The following is a 17,744-nucleotide window of genomic DNA, read 5'->3' as shown; positions in this document are numbered from 1 at the left end:
GGATTCAAATGAAACCATACTAATTTTGAAGAAAATATATCAGTTCCTATGCATCCGCATCTGAGCCTGAAACCTGAGATCAACCATTAACTTTATGATGGATCAAAGAAAAGAGGAAGTACAACACAAAAAAAACAATGACAAGGCAAGTTCAAAGGGCAACTGGAAGGGGAAAAACTGCATCAAATCAGGAATTAAGAAAGGAGCCATCAGAATATAACTATTGAATAATTATTTTTAAAAACATTTATTTATTTAAAGGCTTTTTTATACCGGCATTCATGATAAAATCGCATCATGCTGGTTTACATAAAACAAGGGGAGTGATAACTTTGAACGATAAACAGGTGTTGAGAGGCAGAAAAGTAAGTTACAATAAAACAAGGGAAATTGGAACTAGGAGAAGAAGAAGAGTAGAAGGAATAATTTAGGCAGTAACAATGAGAGGAATTATTTACATGCTGTTGACAGGAAATTTACAAATGGATGTAGTCTGTCTGGTGAGAAAGTTAGGAGAGTCAGTTGTGATCAGGAAAGGCTTGCCTAAAAAACCATGTCTTTAGCCTTTTTCTGAATGTTAATAAGCAAGGTTCCTGTCCGAGGTCAGGGGGAATGGCATTCCATAAAGATGGTCCTGCAGTAGAAAAAGCCCGATCTCTGAATGTTTGATGGTGTGTAACTTTTGTTTGTGGAACGTGTAGGGATCCTTTGAATGCTTCTCTGAATGGTCTTGATGAGGAGTGTAGACTGAGCGGGATTTGGAGGCTGAGAGGGGCTTGAGAGTAGATGGTTTTATGGATGATGGTGATGGACTTGTGGAGGATTCTGAAGTGAATTGGGAGCCAGTGTAATTTTTTGAGAATGGGGGCGATGTGATCTCTTCTTCTGGCATTTGTTAAAATCCTGGCAGTAGCGTTTTGCAGCATCTGGAGTGGTTTTAAGGAAGAAGAAGGGAGACCTAGCAAGATAGAGTTGCAGTAATCTATCTTGGAGAAAATTATGGCTTGTAGGACAGTTCTGAAGTCTTGAAAATGAAGAAGTGGTTTTATTCTTTTCAGAACCTGTAGTTTGTAGAAGCCGTCCTTGGTGGTACGGTTGATGAATGTTTTTAAACTTAAGTGGTTGTCGATTAGGACTCCTAGGGCTCTAGCTTGGGAGACAAAGATGTTTGATGGTGTATTTTGTGTGGTGTTGCTGTTTTCCGGGGAAATGAAGAGGAGTTCGGTTTTCGCCGAATTTAAAATCAGGTTTAGGCTGGAGAGGAGGAGGTTGATTTCTTGTCGACAGGATTCCCAGAATTCGAGTGTTTTTGTAATTGATTCTTTGATGGGGATCAATATTTGCACGTCGTCTGCATAAAGAGAGTGTTTTAGTTGAAGCTTAGTTAATAGTTGGCATAGATGAAGTAAGTAAATGTTGAAAAGGGTAGGGGAAAGAGAGAATCCTTGTGGAACTCCTAGTGAATAATTGCAGCGAGGGGATTCTTTATTGTTTATTTTGACTTTGTACCCTCTGTTACTAAGGAAGGTTTTGAACCAGGAGAGAGCCCTTCCTGTTATTCCGATGTCAGTCGGTTAAGGAGGATGGAGTGGTTGACGGTGTCGAACGCCGCAGACAGGTCTAGGAGAATTAGTAAAAAGGATTGTCCTTTGTCCATACCCATGATGATATGGTCTGTCAGCGAAATGAGGAGGGATTCAGTACTTAATGCCTTGCGGAATCCGTATTGTGTTGGGTGCAGTATTTTATGATCTTCCAGGTAATCGGAGAGTTGCGAGTTGACTAATTTTTCCAATAACTTGGCTATAAAAGGAAGATTGGAAATAGGGTGGAAGTTGTTGTCGTCGTTTGGATCCAAATTTGGTTTCTTTAGAAGGGGTTTGATAGATGCTAGTTTTAGGGCATCTGGGTAGATTCCCTGTGCTAAAGAACAGTTTATAATATCGGCAAGGGTGTTTGATATGGTGTCCGGTATTAGCAGGAGAAGTTTTGTGGGGATTTGGTTGGATGGATGGGAGGAAGGTTTCAATTTCTTTAAGAGAGAGTGGATCTCTGAAGCAGTAGTGGGTTCGAACGCGTCGAGAGATTTTTTTTGTTTTTTTTGAAGATAGTGGCTGGTAGTAGGAGATGGGCCAGGGGGCAGCAGAGTTAATAGGTTGGATATTTTGTTTTGGAAGAAAAGCGCCAAATCGTCTGCTTTGGATTGTGCCTGATCGATGGGGATCGTTGGGGCATTGGTTTGTGTTAGTTTGGATATGTATGAGAATAAAGCTTTGGGGTCGAAGATAATGTTGTGGATCTTGTGGGCGTAGAAATCCCTTTTTGCTCTTAAGGTAGAGTTCCTGTAGTGGTGGAGAGCAAATTTGTATATGGATAGTGTGTTTGGACAAGGTGTTTTACGCCATTCACTTTCTTTCTTTCTGAGGGATTGTTTGAGTTTTCGGAGGTCTTTGGTGAACCAAGGTTGTCTTTTTGGGGCGTTGGGATTAAGTTTTTTTGAAGAAATTGGACATAATTTATTTGCTACTGACTCTGTGATGTTATTCCAGGAAAGTAGGGCAGTGTTGGGGTCTGCCAGGTCGATGTGTGGGAGTTCTTTAGCCAGGTGGCTGCTGAGGTCTTCAGAGGAGCAGGATTACCTGTAGAGAAACGAGGATTGAGTGGGATGGGTGTTGCGGTTTTCTGTCAGTTTGAAAGAGGTTGAAATTATTGAGTGATCCAACCAGGGGACCTGAGTGCATATAGTGGGGGATAATAAATAAATATGCTTTACTGCAGAATGATTTTCTTTGAGGGTAATTTTAAAAGCCATTGTCACAGGTTAAACAATGCTTTACCTGCAGAAATGGGCTTTTGGAAAATTGCCTGCCCTATATGCTGCTAAAAGCATGTGCACATAGTTTTATCCACAGTAAAGGGAGGCATTTATGAGAGCAGCGTTGGGATCTATGCACGCACTTTTGAATTTTCACACAAATTAGAAAATGCAAAAGTGTGTAGTTATTTTTGGTGGGGTAATTTTCAAAGTGAAAGTATATGCATATTTTCACTTTGCGAGAAGTCCATGAGTAAGTATAAAGTACCTGCAGATTTATACTTATGCAGTCTTAACACGACCCTCTCTGTGTCCAACAGCTAACATTGATTGTCTTAAAATACAATTAATTTTTATAAATGTTAAAATTATTAGATTTGAAAAACATACAGTAAAAAAAAAAAAAAATCCACTTCCATAAGAGGAAGCAATATTGGTTTTCTTTTATCTTGATGAGATTAATTATGGATGTTTGGAGGTAGAGGAGAGAAGAAGTGTTTGTCTCATTTCCTATTATCTACCGGAGGAAGAAGGGTGAGGCCGCCCGTCCTGACTCCAAACGGACTGCTTGCATTTTTTTCTCCCGGTCGCTGATGTCATCAAGGGGTGACTGGCTATTTGTTTAAAAGCCAGCCCCCTGCGGCGCTTGCAGACGCCGGCGTGTCGCCGAAGCCACGTGCGCCAAAGGGGCGAGCGGCTTTGTTGGAGTTTTTAGGAGCTTCTTTACTCTGAATTTGAACATTTTGGAAATTGGATTTCTGCAAAAAGTGAGTACATGAGTATTTAATTTCTCACTTCTTAGACCTTCGACCTCCACCTAAGGAAAAGAAAAGAAAAGGAAATGAAAATTTTGGGAGTGTGATGTGAAGAAAGATTGGTGGATTTCCTGAAATAGGATGCCTCATACAAAAAGGAAGGCCAAAATAAGGGAGATGACAACATCATCTTCCCTGATAGAGCCTTCCCAGTTACAGATACCAGCCTTCTTCACTCCAACACAAGGTATGGAACCGCGTGTACGGGCTATTGAAGAGTTAGACAAAGAGCGGTTGCCTACTCTTCCAGCCGAAATATCTTTGAGCTCTGGGGCTCCGAGAACCCCTCCTCCACCTCAATTAATTTCTTCAGATTCTTCAATAGTATTAAACTAGAAAGAGGTTAAGGAAGGAGTTGACCTATCTAAAGAGGGAATTGTGGAGACGAGAGAAGGAAGTAACATCTCTTTGAAAATGGGGAGCTCTGAACAAATTACCTTAGAATCTCTTTGGTCTGCGATTAAATCATTAGAGACGGCTATACTTAACTTAACAAAAATAACAACAGATTCCAAACAAAGATTTTTGGACATTGAAACACATATTTCTAATTCAGATAGAGAAAAACAACAGATGGAAGCAAGAATGATTAAGTTGGAAACATGTCATCAGAAGTTTACTAAGACTGAGATTTTATACGATAAACGATTGGAATCAATTGAAAACTCATTGAAATACCTTAATCTCAGAGTATTAAACTTTCCCAGACATTCTTTAATAACACCACAGGATATGTTTAGAGAATATTTGAGTCAAATATTGAAGATGCCGCAGCAGGCTCTTCCTGCTTTTTCAAAAATTTATTATGTGACATCTAAAGAAGCTATATCAGAGGGCAAAATAGCCGATACCTCATTAAATTTAACAGCCATAATTGAGGCCACTCCTGAGACCAATATTACCAATAGAAATACTTTACATGTCTCTTTTGTTTTTGCATCAGATAGAGATGCAGTTTTTCGCCTATACATGCGAAACAGATCTGAACTTTTCCATGGGGAAAAGATTTGGATATACCCAGACTTTTCTAGAGCCACACAAATAAGGAGGAAGAAATTCCTTGCGATCAAACAAGAAGTGGAAAGTAAGGGGGGTAAAATGATCTTAAATTTTCCATGTAGATACGAAATACAGCATCATAATCAGAAATATGTTTTCTTTGAAATATCTCAGTTACGATCCTTTTTTGACTCTCAAACCCAAATGTCTTTAGATACAGGAACAGAGCCAAAGTAGTAGAATCATGTGTTCTCCCATTTTTTTCAATTGTTCGGGGGTTATTCCCATATTACCTTTATCCGCTTAGAATGTAATCTTTTCTTTTCTTTACCTGAGGTTTTTCCTGGACGCAGATTTAAATTACAATTCCTGTTTAAACATGTATAAGCAAATTATTACTATGTATCTGTATTTCAAATATGTTTTCTTTCCTTGTATATTTGAAATAGCATAAATAAAAAATTTAAAACAAAACAATTTATGGATGTTTGCACTCATATTGCACGAATCAGTACAAAGTGAGTTTACAGATTTTAAAGACAATTATTATTAGTTTGATTGTCACCACAGATTAGTGAACAGTTAGTTGAGGAAGGATAAAATTTAGAGGAATGGAATACGGATTTAAACCTAGGACCCAAAATTAATTGGTTCCTCAGTTGAGAAAGTGCATTATTTGGTGGGGTTTCAGCCCAATATTTGTCTCCAGCTCCTTTTTTTTTTCATTTCTAGCTCAATCAGAAGCTGCCTCTGCAGCACCATGAGCCTTCCTTTGTAACTGCTCAAGGTTTTTCCCAATTTTTCAACCCTTCCTGTGTAGCCTTGCCATAGCAGCAGCATTCTTCAGCTAGGGGCCAACAGATCACATCATGGCACACATGCACAGTCTGGCTACTAGCTGTTAACTGTTGTGGATGGCTGGGACACAAGAATGAGAAGCTGGGCTTGGGAATTGAAAGCAGATCTCCTGCATGCCAGAGTTTTGCACTGGTACCTAGTCACTTGGCCAATCACAGCACAAATATTCTTAACAAATGTAATGGATGGAAGGACATCCAAGCAAATCTATTCCAGGTCCTTCAAGCCATTTCCCATCCCCCAGCCCTCTTACATTACACTTTATCACTGTTTTGAAAACTTGTATAGTCAGACATCACCAGGTCAGTTCATTTGGCTCTGTCCAATGAGGGAGTATAATTCTCAATACTAGTAACAAATGTATTTATTTAGCCCCAGAAAAAAATATCACCTACAACTTGTTTGCTGACCCTCGTTTCCACAATCAACTTAGGAAACAACACTATATTGATGATATTTTATTCATTTGGGATGGTTCAATTGAAATATTGATCAGTCTGTAGCATACAGTACTACTGAATATGCTTTGAGTTGTACTCCATATTCAAATATAACATAAGTAGGAAACGCAGCTGTATCAATTTACAGTGTTTTGTGGATCAGATACCTTGCACGCAGACTGGGCTAGTACACCACCTGTATCACTGAACATTTCATCCCTGTAAGAGCTTTCATCCCCATGGGGACAGACAAGGAGTCTTAATGCCCATGTTTCTAACAGTCTGAACATCAGTATGTACATTACTGGCTACTTTGATAACCATAGAAAAACCCAAAGAGATCTAGGCACCCAACCATGACGTTCAGTGCCTAGATCCATGGAATAGAACAATGCCCTGGACACAATAACTAAATAAATATATTTAGTACTAAAATGGGCCTTCTAGGAGGCATGTTTGGGTTGGGGGAAGGAAAAACATCTGCAAATTTAATTTTCAAATACACATATGTATTTTCCAGCATGGATATAGCAAGTGCATGTACATGGGTACCTTTTTTTGGCTGTGTACCTTGTAGATAATTTTCAAAGACAAACTACTTAGATAATTTTGCTTTGAAAATTAACTTACAAGGGAGAGGAGTACAAAAATGCCCATATACCCTGCACCTCCCGAAAATTAACACCCCCCCCACCCCAAAAGACCAAAGCAATGCCTTTGCCCAGGTCAACAAATGACAGCATCAACTTGCTTATGCTGCCCTGGCTAAAGACTTTGAAAGATGGAGGGGAACTCAAGAGCATTCAAGTTCTCCAGGAAGGGTAAAAGCTCGTTCCAGTACATTATATATGCACAGAAATCAGAAACTCCCGAGTAGTAGCTGCCACTGAACAATTTTGGCATTTCCTTTGCAACCATAACGATGAGAACGGATTAGTGTGTAGTATTGTAAATAGTTTATTGATCATATTCCATGAACAGACCAGGAGAGTAAATCACTTCTAATATTGCTAAGAAGCAGGTCCATTACAAGAAGATCATCAAAGAGAACATGCCAACATTACATTTAAGTCTGTACATGACAATATTTCTAGTAAAGCAATGCTTTCACTCAATCGTTTTGGTAAGTGGAGCTACTCAGCTAAATTGACCAAGATCAGTTTTTTTAAATTACATCAGTGAATTTGCAATTCATTTTAAAAATATTAACAGTCTTTAAATAATTGCTAGTGAAGACGAAATCCTGGCATGTTCTCTTTAATAAGTAACATCCACATTTGTGCAAATGTCACAAAAAGGTGGCAGTTTTAAAATAAATTTTCTGAAAATAAGTAAGCAGGAGTCAAAGTGGCAACGCCGATTTCCCTCCCCCCCCCCCCCCCCCCCACTGTCTTTTAGTTAAATATAAAACAAAAACTATAAGTTAAAATAACATTCAGATTGTATAGCACAGGCCAATGCATTTTAAACAATATTTACAATATTACTTGGGACTAAAGTGGGAATTAATGAGAAGTGTAAAAACCATAAAAACTGCACCGATTTTGTAGCAAAATATCTGTACATTTAAAAACCGATTTTCATATAACTACACATTATTCAAGCAAAATGAGACCTTCACCAGTGGTTCACAGAAGCACAACAAAAAAGGAAAAGAGGTTCAGTGGTTAAATACTATACAATAAATTTTACAATGAACATACTGATGCAGTGCTACCAAGAAAGGTAAGCCATAAGCAGACTGCTTCAGACCAGTACTGGACTGGGACAGACTGAGAGCCCTACCACAGCAGAAGAACATGACACAGAAGGCATTATGCTAACCTGCACTCATCTCTTTTTATGGGCATCTGAACTTCCTTCCTTCCAACACAAAACCTGTCAAACATTACAGATCCTGTGCTAAAGAGATCAGCTCTAGGTTTAAAATTCCACATACAATATAAAACTTTAGCTCTACTGTATGTAAATTTGGGCAGTAAAAAAAACCCAAAAACATCCGTGTCAAATGGTCCAAAGTCGATTGTCAAAGGAAAAAGGGATATTCCAAGTTTCTGCTGTGTTCACACATTCTTGGGATGTGGATGGATGTTAAAAGCTTGGAATGCTGTACGAAAATCCTTCTTTTGCAGGGCACTCTTTTGTCGCTGTCCTAAAAACTGAACTCTTAATGGTCTTCAGACACCCTAATACTGATTATTGAGATGTTAATATCTTTAGTGCTAATTAATAAATACAACTTTTTTTTTTTTTTAATTACTGCAGATTTTTTTTTTTCATACACTTCAACTATACCTCATAAGTTATTCAACACTGCGCTTACTGGCATTAAAAAGCAGAGACTGAAAATGAAGGTCAGGTCTCTAATTTAAAATAGACCACAGGATCAGTGAATTACACTGTTACCTCTCCCTGTTTAGGCTTTATTGGGGTTTTGCGTTTGGTTGAAAGATACAGTTCCTTTTTTTAATTGCTTTCCACAAATTACACTGTAAGCCCTTACATACAAAAAGCTAGTAAGTGTAGCTGACTCGCAAGGTTATTTCCTCAGCAGACAGCATAGGAATGCATTTAAAAGATTATGAAATCCACAGTAGATCACATCCCCATATTACATATATACAAATTGTCTGGAAACAAAAAAAGCCTTAGAAGGCCAATCACTAAAATTGCATGTAATAAAAAGAATAAAACATGTATTTTACATTTTGGTTAAAAATACTGAATAATGTATTGGTGTAAAAAGATACCCAGTCAAATCAAGTCCTATTGCTTTGATTAATTTGAGCAGGTATTTCAAATTTTAGGCACTTGTTAGCTATGGTTGAGTGAAGAGCCCATCACGTAAGTTCCTATGCAATTTCTATAGCTTTGAGCCCTCAAGAGTTCAAAGGTAATTTTTGCTCTGTTCAAGGCTGCAGTTAAACGGTAGCATGTATAGGTCAAGAGGCAAAGGTATCAGTCAAGTACACCCTCTGCTTTCTACATGCAAGTCTCCAGCTCATATGGGTATTTCAGCACCATTGACCGAGCGCAAGTTCTGATCATCAAAGCGTCTTCTAACACTTCTCCTCACCGCATCGGCTCTTCTGTATGGCTGGTTTCTAAGATCTGAAAAATGAAGAGAGGAAATCAGAAGTAGTTACAAGAAATATAATTTTGTCTACTAAAGAAAGAATCCTGCTGGTAGCCAATCAAAGCAGCTTGTGTAGAAAATGTAAGCTGTAGATCTTTAATGTCATTGAGAATTTAGGAAGTATTTAATTGAATTTGTCCTTTTTAATTATCATCAAAATAAAGGTAATACTGGTGATATCTTATAAAGACATAACCATTCTCTGACAGTTTTATTATGTATTGTTTAAATCACTAATTTGTTGTATTGACATTTTTACAAGGTTTCAAATATACGGAAAACCAATGTGAATCATTTTAGCTGACACGAATGCTCAACATACAAACTACGTAATGAATATAATTGTTTTTCTCTTGCTATCTAATGAATCAATTATTTCATCAATAGAATGGCAGAAAATATTTCTAATATTCTGTCAAGTTCTCAACACCTTTATCATTTGAATTAATCAAATAATCTGGTGCAACTATAAATAAAAAAACCAACCAATGTATAACTCTTTAAAAAGTTTTAAAAGAAATTGATTTAAAAAAAAAAAAAGAAAAAAGAACAGTTAGTAATGTTAAAATTTAAGACTATTTAGGTCCTTTAGAATACCTGAGGAAGGGACCTTAATAGTCTTCAAAGTTTGTATCTTAAAGCATTTGTCAGCCTAATAAAGGTGTCACATATATCCAAGTACTTTATTGAATTTAAAACTGAGATTTTTTTGTGAGCTATTATAATATCCCTATTCTATTAAAAAAAAATCCTCAGAGTTAAGACTTTTCTTATTACATATACTTCTACAGCACTCTATCAAGTATTTAAAATAAACATGCAGAGAAGAGATTTGAGAGTCTTCACCAGTATTACATTTAGACAGATTATCAGCAACTGGTCTGGCATACAGAGAGAGGAGGAAGCTAAGTAAAAAGTGATGCTTGCCAGCTCTGTGTATCCTCCACCACCGGTGTGCTAGAAGAAATCCTTACCCTCGAGTGAACATTTGGAAATTTAGTGATATTATTCTTCTTTAAGGCTAAACAGGAGAAAACACAAAATGATGGTTAAATAAAAATGGGATGGAAATGAAAAGAAACTTAACTCAATGTTCAAAAATCCCAGGCATGTTAGGTACTAAAGCAAATAGGGCATAATGTTAAAGCTGAAGTAGAGCGAGGGTTAGATACAGCAAGAAAAAGGACAAGATGGCCACCCTAGTCTCTAGGTAATGAAGTCTCAAGCTGCTTTGAATATTGGCTCCAGGAAGATTAATTTATGGAAGCAGAAAACAGATATTCTGCCAATTATAACTCGTACTCTGATAAAGGCCGCTTCACAAATATATATGGATCAAGCAAAAAAGTGACACTGTTTTCCTTGTTCACTATTATTTGTTAACCAAAGACAACAGTTCACCATGCATGTGCTTTGTTAAAATATATGCTTACATCGCAAGGCATGAGTTCTTCCAGTTCCATGGCAATCGTTTTGTTTATTTACATAAGAAAACTACTTTTTTGCAGCATTTTAACCAACCAAGAGGAATACTGGCTTTAAGCTGTTCACGGCTCCCTGGAAAAGTGAGCCTTCACGCCTTCTGAGACCATCTCTCATAAAACCTTTTTCTGATGAGACTAGATGTACTATTTTTTTTCTGCAATATTGAATCACTGATGAAGCCTACCACCAAATAATTTACATTATTAACTTTAACCTTTTCTGCATGCTTCTGCCACTAACATTAAGTTTACTTTGCAATTGTATTTTGCTATGGTCAATACTGAATGCCAACATCAAAATAAAGCTCATATATGCATAATGCAAGAAGTCATTGTGAATGACTTGTTTTAATAGCGAATTCCAATTAAATTAAAGCTAAGTTGTCATGGAACTGAAAAGTAAACTAAATGCCAATATATGAGAAAGACAAGAATTTTTGGTGCTTTTAGTTGGTCTTCCATGCTTGCATAAACGTGCAATTGCTGAGTTAAAAGGAGGAGAATCTAAGGTCCTCTTAATACTGACAGAGCTCAGGATAAACAACTCTTACAAAATGGAAGCAAAGACAAGAATCTCAAAGCTCAGTTCAGTTCTTGCTTTACAGAAATTCATTTTGAATTATGTCAATTTAACTTACGTCATGCATAACAAATAGCTCACTAAACTGATAAAAAAACCCCAATACCTCCCTGTAATGATTACATAGAAAATCCAAGTGAACTGTCACTATTTCGTCCTCCAAAACCAAATTTATTATAAAGTCTGTTCTGCTATTAAATGCCAAAAAGGCTTCCCAATATGAAATATTCTGTGACACTGGCACTTGCTGTTCTATGACATCTACCGAATAGAATGATAGTGGCTCTGCAATATAAGGATGGCCAAATGTCTCATGCAGCAGGTTAATGAGAAAATGAAGGTCATAGAAATTCAGGAACATGCAATGATGGTGACAAAATGTGATGCATCTCCAAATGAACAGCAGACATTCCTATCCATTCATGTGGCCCTGTTTGAGATCCATACAAAGGGAGAAATATTTCAAAAACCTACAGCAACCTTTTAAGAGCATCAGGTGTGAAAGAGTAATATTTTAGTAATGGAATTCCTCAGTGAGAACTGGTTCGCAGAAAAACCGTGAGCCCCGCTTGGCTGTTCGAGCTGTAAAGGGCACTGTCTTCAGCACTGCATGGAAAACAACAGCCAAACAAGACAAACAGAGCACAGTAAGAAGCAAAGATCTATTGCATTAGTACATTGTTAGTGCCTTGTTAAGGATGCCCTAAGCCGCTTAAAAACATATTGTGCTACCTATTAGATCCTAGAATGATTCTATGCTGGATTTTGGAGCATCCAGCAAACTAAAGTCAAGATTATCAATTTGATGTGTGATTTTAGGAATGTTCAGTTTCATAATGCTTGTGGTCAGAGCTAATAGGTTTAAACTTTTTTTTTTTTTTTTTTTTAAATCTCTGTTGCAGGTTTATAAAAGCACACACATTTGAGTTGAATTGCAGCTTTTAACTGGCCATTTCAGACAAATAAAAGAAGTTGTTATAACCATGGATTTCTCCCTGTGTACATCACTAACACAACTTGGTTACAGTACAGTTGCATCTATAGTGAAAGGTTTGCTGCCTTCAGATTCAAAAGAAGCTCTCAGAATCAGAAAAAGCTCTCATCAGATCTGAAAAGACCTGATCAAAAATAACTGGGAAGGTATCCTAATTCTGTTATAGAATCAGCTTGTTTGGTTGTTTCATGTAAAATTAACTATACCCATTATAGGGACGATAGAAAAAGGACTTGGTTGGGCCCAGGAGTGGAGATATGTGAAAAATGGCAAAAACTAGGTGTTTTGCCTTTCTGGAAACATCTGTGAGAAATTTTTCCATGAATTATTTCACCATAGAATGGGAAAAATAATTACACTTTTTTGTTGCATTCAAAAACCCCCTTTCACAAAAAGACAAAAACATTTTTTTTTTAAACCTGTAATATGCTGCACAATTAACACATTTGCCATTTTCTATCTTTCTTGTGAAAAATGTCCCATTAAAGTCTATGGCAAACCGTTTTGTGATTATGCAATGTTTGCATGATTTTCACATAAGGAAGAGAGTCATTTCTCTTACCTGTCTCTAGCTAGTCAGGATTATGTAGAGCACAGGGCCAGCTGCTGGCTACACACACCAGTGCCAGTCTGAAGAGTGCTTGCTTATGTTGCTTCCCTCCCAATGCCCCCTTTTGCTGCTGCTCTCCCCTCCCTCAGTTGAGCATTTCCCAAACAATACTGTAGGGACAAGAATGCTGCAAAAGAAAAAAAACTGAGAGTATGAAATGAATCCACACTGCAAGTGTACCAGATCCATAAGCTCATAAATTTAGTTTTATTAGGGTGGGTTTGGTCTAGACCAGCAAGAGACTAACAGAAAGAATCAACAAGACAGACATTCTTCTTCTGTTATGTCTCTGCCAGTCTGTGCCACGTAGGGGCTTACCTCAGCATGCCGCATCCACCGATTCACACCTGTCACGAATATAAAGGCTTCCAAGTGACAGTCTTGTAAATCTCGGTCACAGATCTCCACCTGTGAAGCTGCCACAGCTCTCAATAAATGAGCTCTCTCAATTCTTGAGCTGAAAAGCACCATGCTTTGTACGCCTCTAAGATATAAGCTCATCCTCAATAGGGTGATGGACGTCCTAGATGCTGGCTGGCTCTTATTGAATGCCCCACAATAAATAACTCAGATTTCCAGAAGTACATCACCCTCTCCATATACAATTTTAAACAACTCAGCATCCAAACAGAATAAACTTCTCCCGAAAGAGACTTGGGCTTTGGGCATAATACAGGTAACGAAATGCTGAATTCACCTTAGAAATAAAGCTAAAAAATGGTCCTTAAAACTACTTGATCATTACAGAAGGAAAGGAGAAACAGAAGCCAGAGACTGCCCTGCCCCTTGCTGATGCTCACCAAACTGCCACCTCTAAAAAAAAAAAAAAAAAAAACAACCCCAAAAACCCCAAAACAAAACAAACATAACATATTGATTGTCAAGAAATAAGGAAAGTAAAGCCAGTGGTTCAAAATGTGGCTTCATTAATGCCTTCAAAAACCAGATATAAACTCCAACTTGATATCTGAGTTCTAAACTGAGGATAAAACAACTTAGCTACTCTAAAAGAAAAAAAAATCTTGTATCATCTGGATGGGAAGATAATTATATTTTTCCTGTGAACCTCGTATTGCTAAAAGTGCTGATTTGACCTGTTAGCATGGTTATTTTCACACATCAAAACCATAAAACAAAGTTCTAAACTAGACTTCAGAGACCTTAGTTTCAGAAATGTTTTCAGTCTCCTAACACTAGAAAATAATCTTTCTCCAACTAATAACATAAGCCCTAGGAATAGCATCTCATTTACTATTAGATCTTCCATCAGGGATAAAGATTCTGAGTTCAATGAAAGCCCAGACCTTAGTTAAATAATATCCTTAAGACAAAACCTGAAAGGCTGTGCTACTGACATTTCCATGACGTCCAGAAACTATAGACGTCACAGCCAAGAATGTTTTATCACAATCACTTCGGGTGGGTGCACTTTTACCTTTTCTACCTCCTTTCTCATCATAGAATCTGCCGAATAACTGGGGCCATAATATGCTATGAGACCTAGCACAGATATAGCCAACCTTCCGCATATTGATAGGAAGCCCTCCTGGTTTAATTCCTACTCTCCTGGCTGGAGGCAATTTCTGCTCAGCCAGTCCACGTGCAAATTCTTTTTCCCTGTTATATGAACTGACAACAGAGAAAATTATTCTCTGCTCCTGACAGAGCCTTTACGGCCTATAATCATCATTTTGGGAACTCCTTGTCACCCTTGTTTGACTACATTAGTGTTAAAATAATAGTTTCATTTGTGCAATCCTTTGCTAAAAGGGTATTACAGCATTTCCAGGATGTTCATGTGCATCGTTCCTGCCTCCTAAGTCACTGAGCTAAAGCCCTAATATAGTGGTTCCCTAGCCGAGTCAAATCTGTTGAAGTAAATACAAATCTTTTTTTTTTTCTGAAAATGATTTTCTTTCTTTGGATTGTCTATCCAAGCTCCTCATGGCCTACATGCCATCAGTTTACAAAGTCATAGGCCACATCCTGTAGGGAACTTGGCCACCAGTATTATCACAGTCACATAAGAATTCTAAACAGGATTGCCTTTTCCTGCTATCAGATCCTTCTTTGCAGCTCCTGAGCCTATTTCAAGAAAGGTTGCAGAAGCCTCAGAGCATATGTCCAGAGCTATGTCCCTGCATTAAGCTCACAAACTCGTTGTAGAGTTGTTTCCATGCACCTGACCATTCTATTCTGCAAGAATGTTGTCCTAGATAGGAATAACCATGTGATTTGACAGCCTTGACACATAACTATCCACCTATTTCTAAAATAGCTTGATCAGCTTGGGAAGACACTTCAGACTGGTTCCTTTGCAGGGTGAGTGAACCCATTCCTTCTCTAGAATCTCCTTTAGCATAGGATGAATAAAATGACTGATGCCACCCATTTGGTTGATTCTGTAAATAAATGAGGCCTTCGGATCACTGCCTCCTTGAAAGGCAGATGGCAGATGCTCTCTGGAGGGTGTCCAAGGTTGTGAGAATTCTAGAGAGAGGCTAGGAGCCTTATTCCTCCTCCTCTTTTTCATTTTCCAGCGAATACGTTTATGAGAAGATCAGGGTTTGCCATGAAATGCTCACTGAGTCAGTCTACAATAAAAGATGTCCAGATCTCTCTTGGTATCACCTCTGATTCTCTGGATTTCATCTACTCCTGCACCCATCTTGATGCCCTCCCACCCTCTGGCTCCAGGCATCTTCCCTCATTCTTTGAATCTGCTTCTTCACAGACCAAACATATTTAGACACTAAAGAGATACATCTGTTCCCCATTATCAAGGAAAAGAAGACCCTTAAAGCCTTCTTTGTGCCTTCTGATATCCTTTTTGAGAGGGTAAAAAGAAAGATCTCAAAATGTTGGCTCTTATTTCCCTTTCCACAAAAACCTAGCTACCCATCAGTTGCTTTTCAGGCCTCAAGCCAAGGTCCTCTGGTGTTCCATCATGGTCCCACAGTCATGAGACATCTACAGATGGAAGTGGCTGTGGGCAGCTTTTAGGGCTGGAACTGTAGTCTCACAGAACTTTTAAAGATTCAGTGCAGTCCCATCTGACAGTCTCTCTGCATGATCACCACAGCTTTTCTGACAGGTTCCAGCTGTACCATAGGCCCATCTACATACAGATCAGAACCCTGCAGCTGGATGATCTGCTGCCTGCCAACACACCAACATGAAGACAAAGAGGAGCAGCAGCAGAAGGGATCCTGGGAGAATGGAATATCATGAGAATTCTGCCTAGGACAACTAGGGTTGGTCTGCTGAGCCAGCAGGTGGCACTGTATCCATTTTCAAAAGCTTTAGTTGGGCCCCATGCATGTAAAATAAGTAGATTGACTGAATGTGCTGAAGTGGATTTTCAACCATCTAAAATTGCACATGCAAGTTCATAACTTGCATAAATTTGGCTGCATAAAAAGAGACACATGGAGTTTGTGTTACAAATCTGTGTGTGTGGCTTTCATTTTTAAAAAGTCTCTGTATAACCAGCATACAGCTAAGGCACGTAACTTATGCCATTGTTTTGAAATGGGTAAGGTGACGTGCAAACCATTTAAGCCACACAGCAACCTGATACTCCAATAGAATTTATGTGGCTGCCTTGACTTTGGAAACTAGACTTTTGTGTGTGTGCTTGAAAGCAGGCACATAACTTTGCTGTTAGGAACACTGCTGAGAATCTTCCCATGGAATGTCTATACTGGCAGAGACATAACAGAATTTTTCTTTTGCATATAAGTTTGAACATGCTTGTATTTGCAAAACAGTATCAAAGCAATACTTCAAAATGTAAGTTTAACAAACCAATCCCTATCTTACCAGATATTTATATTTTCAATAAAACATTAATATTAACAAAACCATTCTAGAAGACTGGCGCCACAAAGATCTCAGTTAAGTATCTGACAGTAATATACACCATATACTGTTACTGAAGAATTGGGGCAAGGGTTACTATGATCTCCTCCAAAAACTGCAGAGAGGGTCATTGGCCTCTTTAAGATGGAGACATCTTTTTCTGTATGCTGACTGCAAATCAAGCCAGCATTAGAATCTGAGTGTAACTATCTTGGTTTATTGGCAAGCATTAGTCCATACCACATTTAAAAACCATACAACAAAAATGCAAGGTTACATATTGTTAAGCTTTGACCAAAATGATTTGCACATGTTTAGCATAAATGCTAAGCAAGCAAAGTTAGTCCACTTTAATGAAATGGCAAACCATTCAGCAATATTATAAGCAATTATTCTGTTTATTCAGCGAAGGCATTTGACAGATTTACATGGCATGCATAAAGCTGCTGTAGGGTTAAATCACCAGAGCCAGACACTTAGGTTGTTGACTCTGGCAACTGTTCTATCATACTGATGCACTTCAGTTAAGAAAAAAAGAAAGTTATAAAGGATACCTGAGCAGAACACAAGGGATACACAAAATTCAAAACATTTTACTATAAAAACCAAATTAAATCAAATATCAAGCAGCTGGCACAGTTAACACTGTACATTTTATTTTCTTATCACATTTATATATTCAAGAGGGAGCAGAGCCCGTGGGAGCACTAGGAGGATGCCTAGAGTGCCACAAGTTTAAGGATGGACACGTAGTGCTTCCACCGGCCCTGCTCAGATGTGGTCTTTAGACAGCAATACTCTGGACTCCTCTTGACTGCGGGACAGCAGCGATTGGGCCTCCTTTCCACCCAAGCAGGCTGGAAAAGCAGGTCACGTCCTGTGGGTCCACACAGGTCAGAAGGTGGCAGTCCAATCACCGCAGCCGGAAGAAGCAGGCGGCATCAGCCCAAGGGGCCAGAGAAAAGAAGCAGAATTCAGGAAGTGGAGCACAGTTAATAGGCACAAGTGGCCTGAAGGAGCACGAGCTCCATCGCCAGGCCTACACAGCCCAAAGTAGCAGAAATAGGTGCAGTGTTGGTTGGGCCCACACAACTGAAGAGATGAGCAGGAGTAGTGCCAACCAAGCCCACAAGGCCCAAAAGAGCAGGAGCA

The 17,744-nt window shown here is 38.5% G+C and overlaps 1 protein-coding gene across 4 annotated transcripts in view; it reads right to left on the bottom strand.

Annotated features, from left to right (window-relative positions):
* Positions 1-6,866: 6,866 nt before the first annotated feature.
* Positions 6,867-17,744, bottom strand: part of FMNL2 (formin like 2) — a 425,422-nt gene continuing 414,544 nt past the window's right edge. The window contains exons 26-27 of one of the 4 annotated variants that reach the window (XM_029605500.1): positions 9,991-10,084; positions 6,867-9,038 (exon numbers count right to left, since the gene is read on the bottom strand). In XM_029605500.1, the coding sequence (XP_029461360.1) occupies position 9,038; positions 9,991-10,084 (95 nt within the window). In that variant the 3' untranslated portion in view covers positions 6,867-9,037. The other 3 variants (XM_029605502.1, XM_029605499.1, XM_029605501.1) reach the window with 3 other exon arrangements.

Source organism: Rhinatrema bivittatum, chromosome 6 (genome assembly GCF_901001135.1).
Source record: "Rhinatrema bivittatum chromosome 6, aRhiBiv1.1, whole genome shotgun sequence".
Lineage (NCBI taxonomy): Eukaryota > Metazoa > Chordata > Amphibia > Gymnophiona > Rhinatrematidae > Rhinatrema > Rhinatrema bivittatum.
This window is presented reverse-complemented; position numbering and strand designations above follow the sequence as displayed.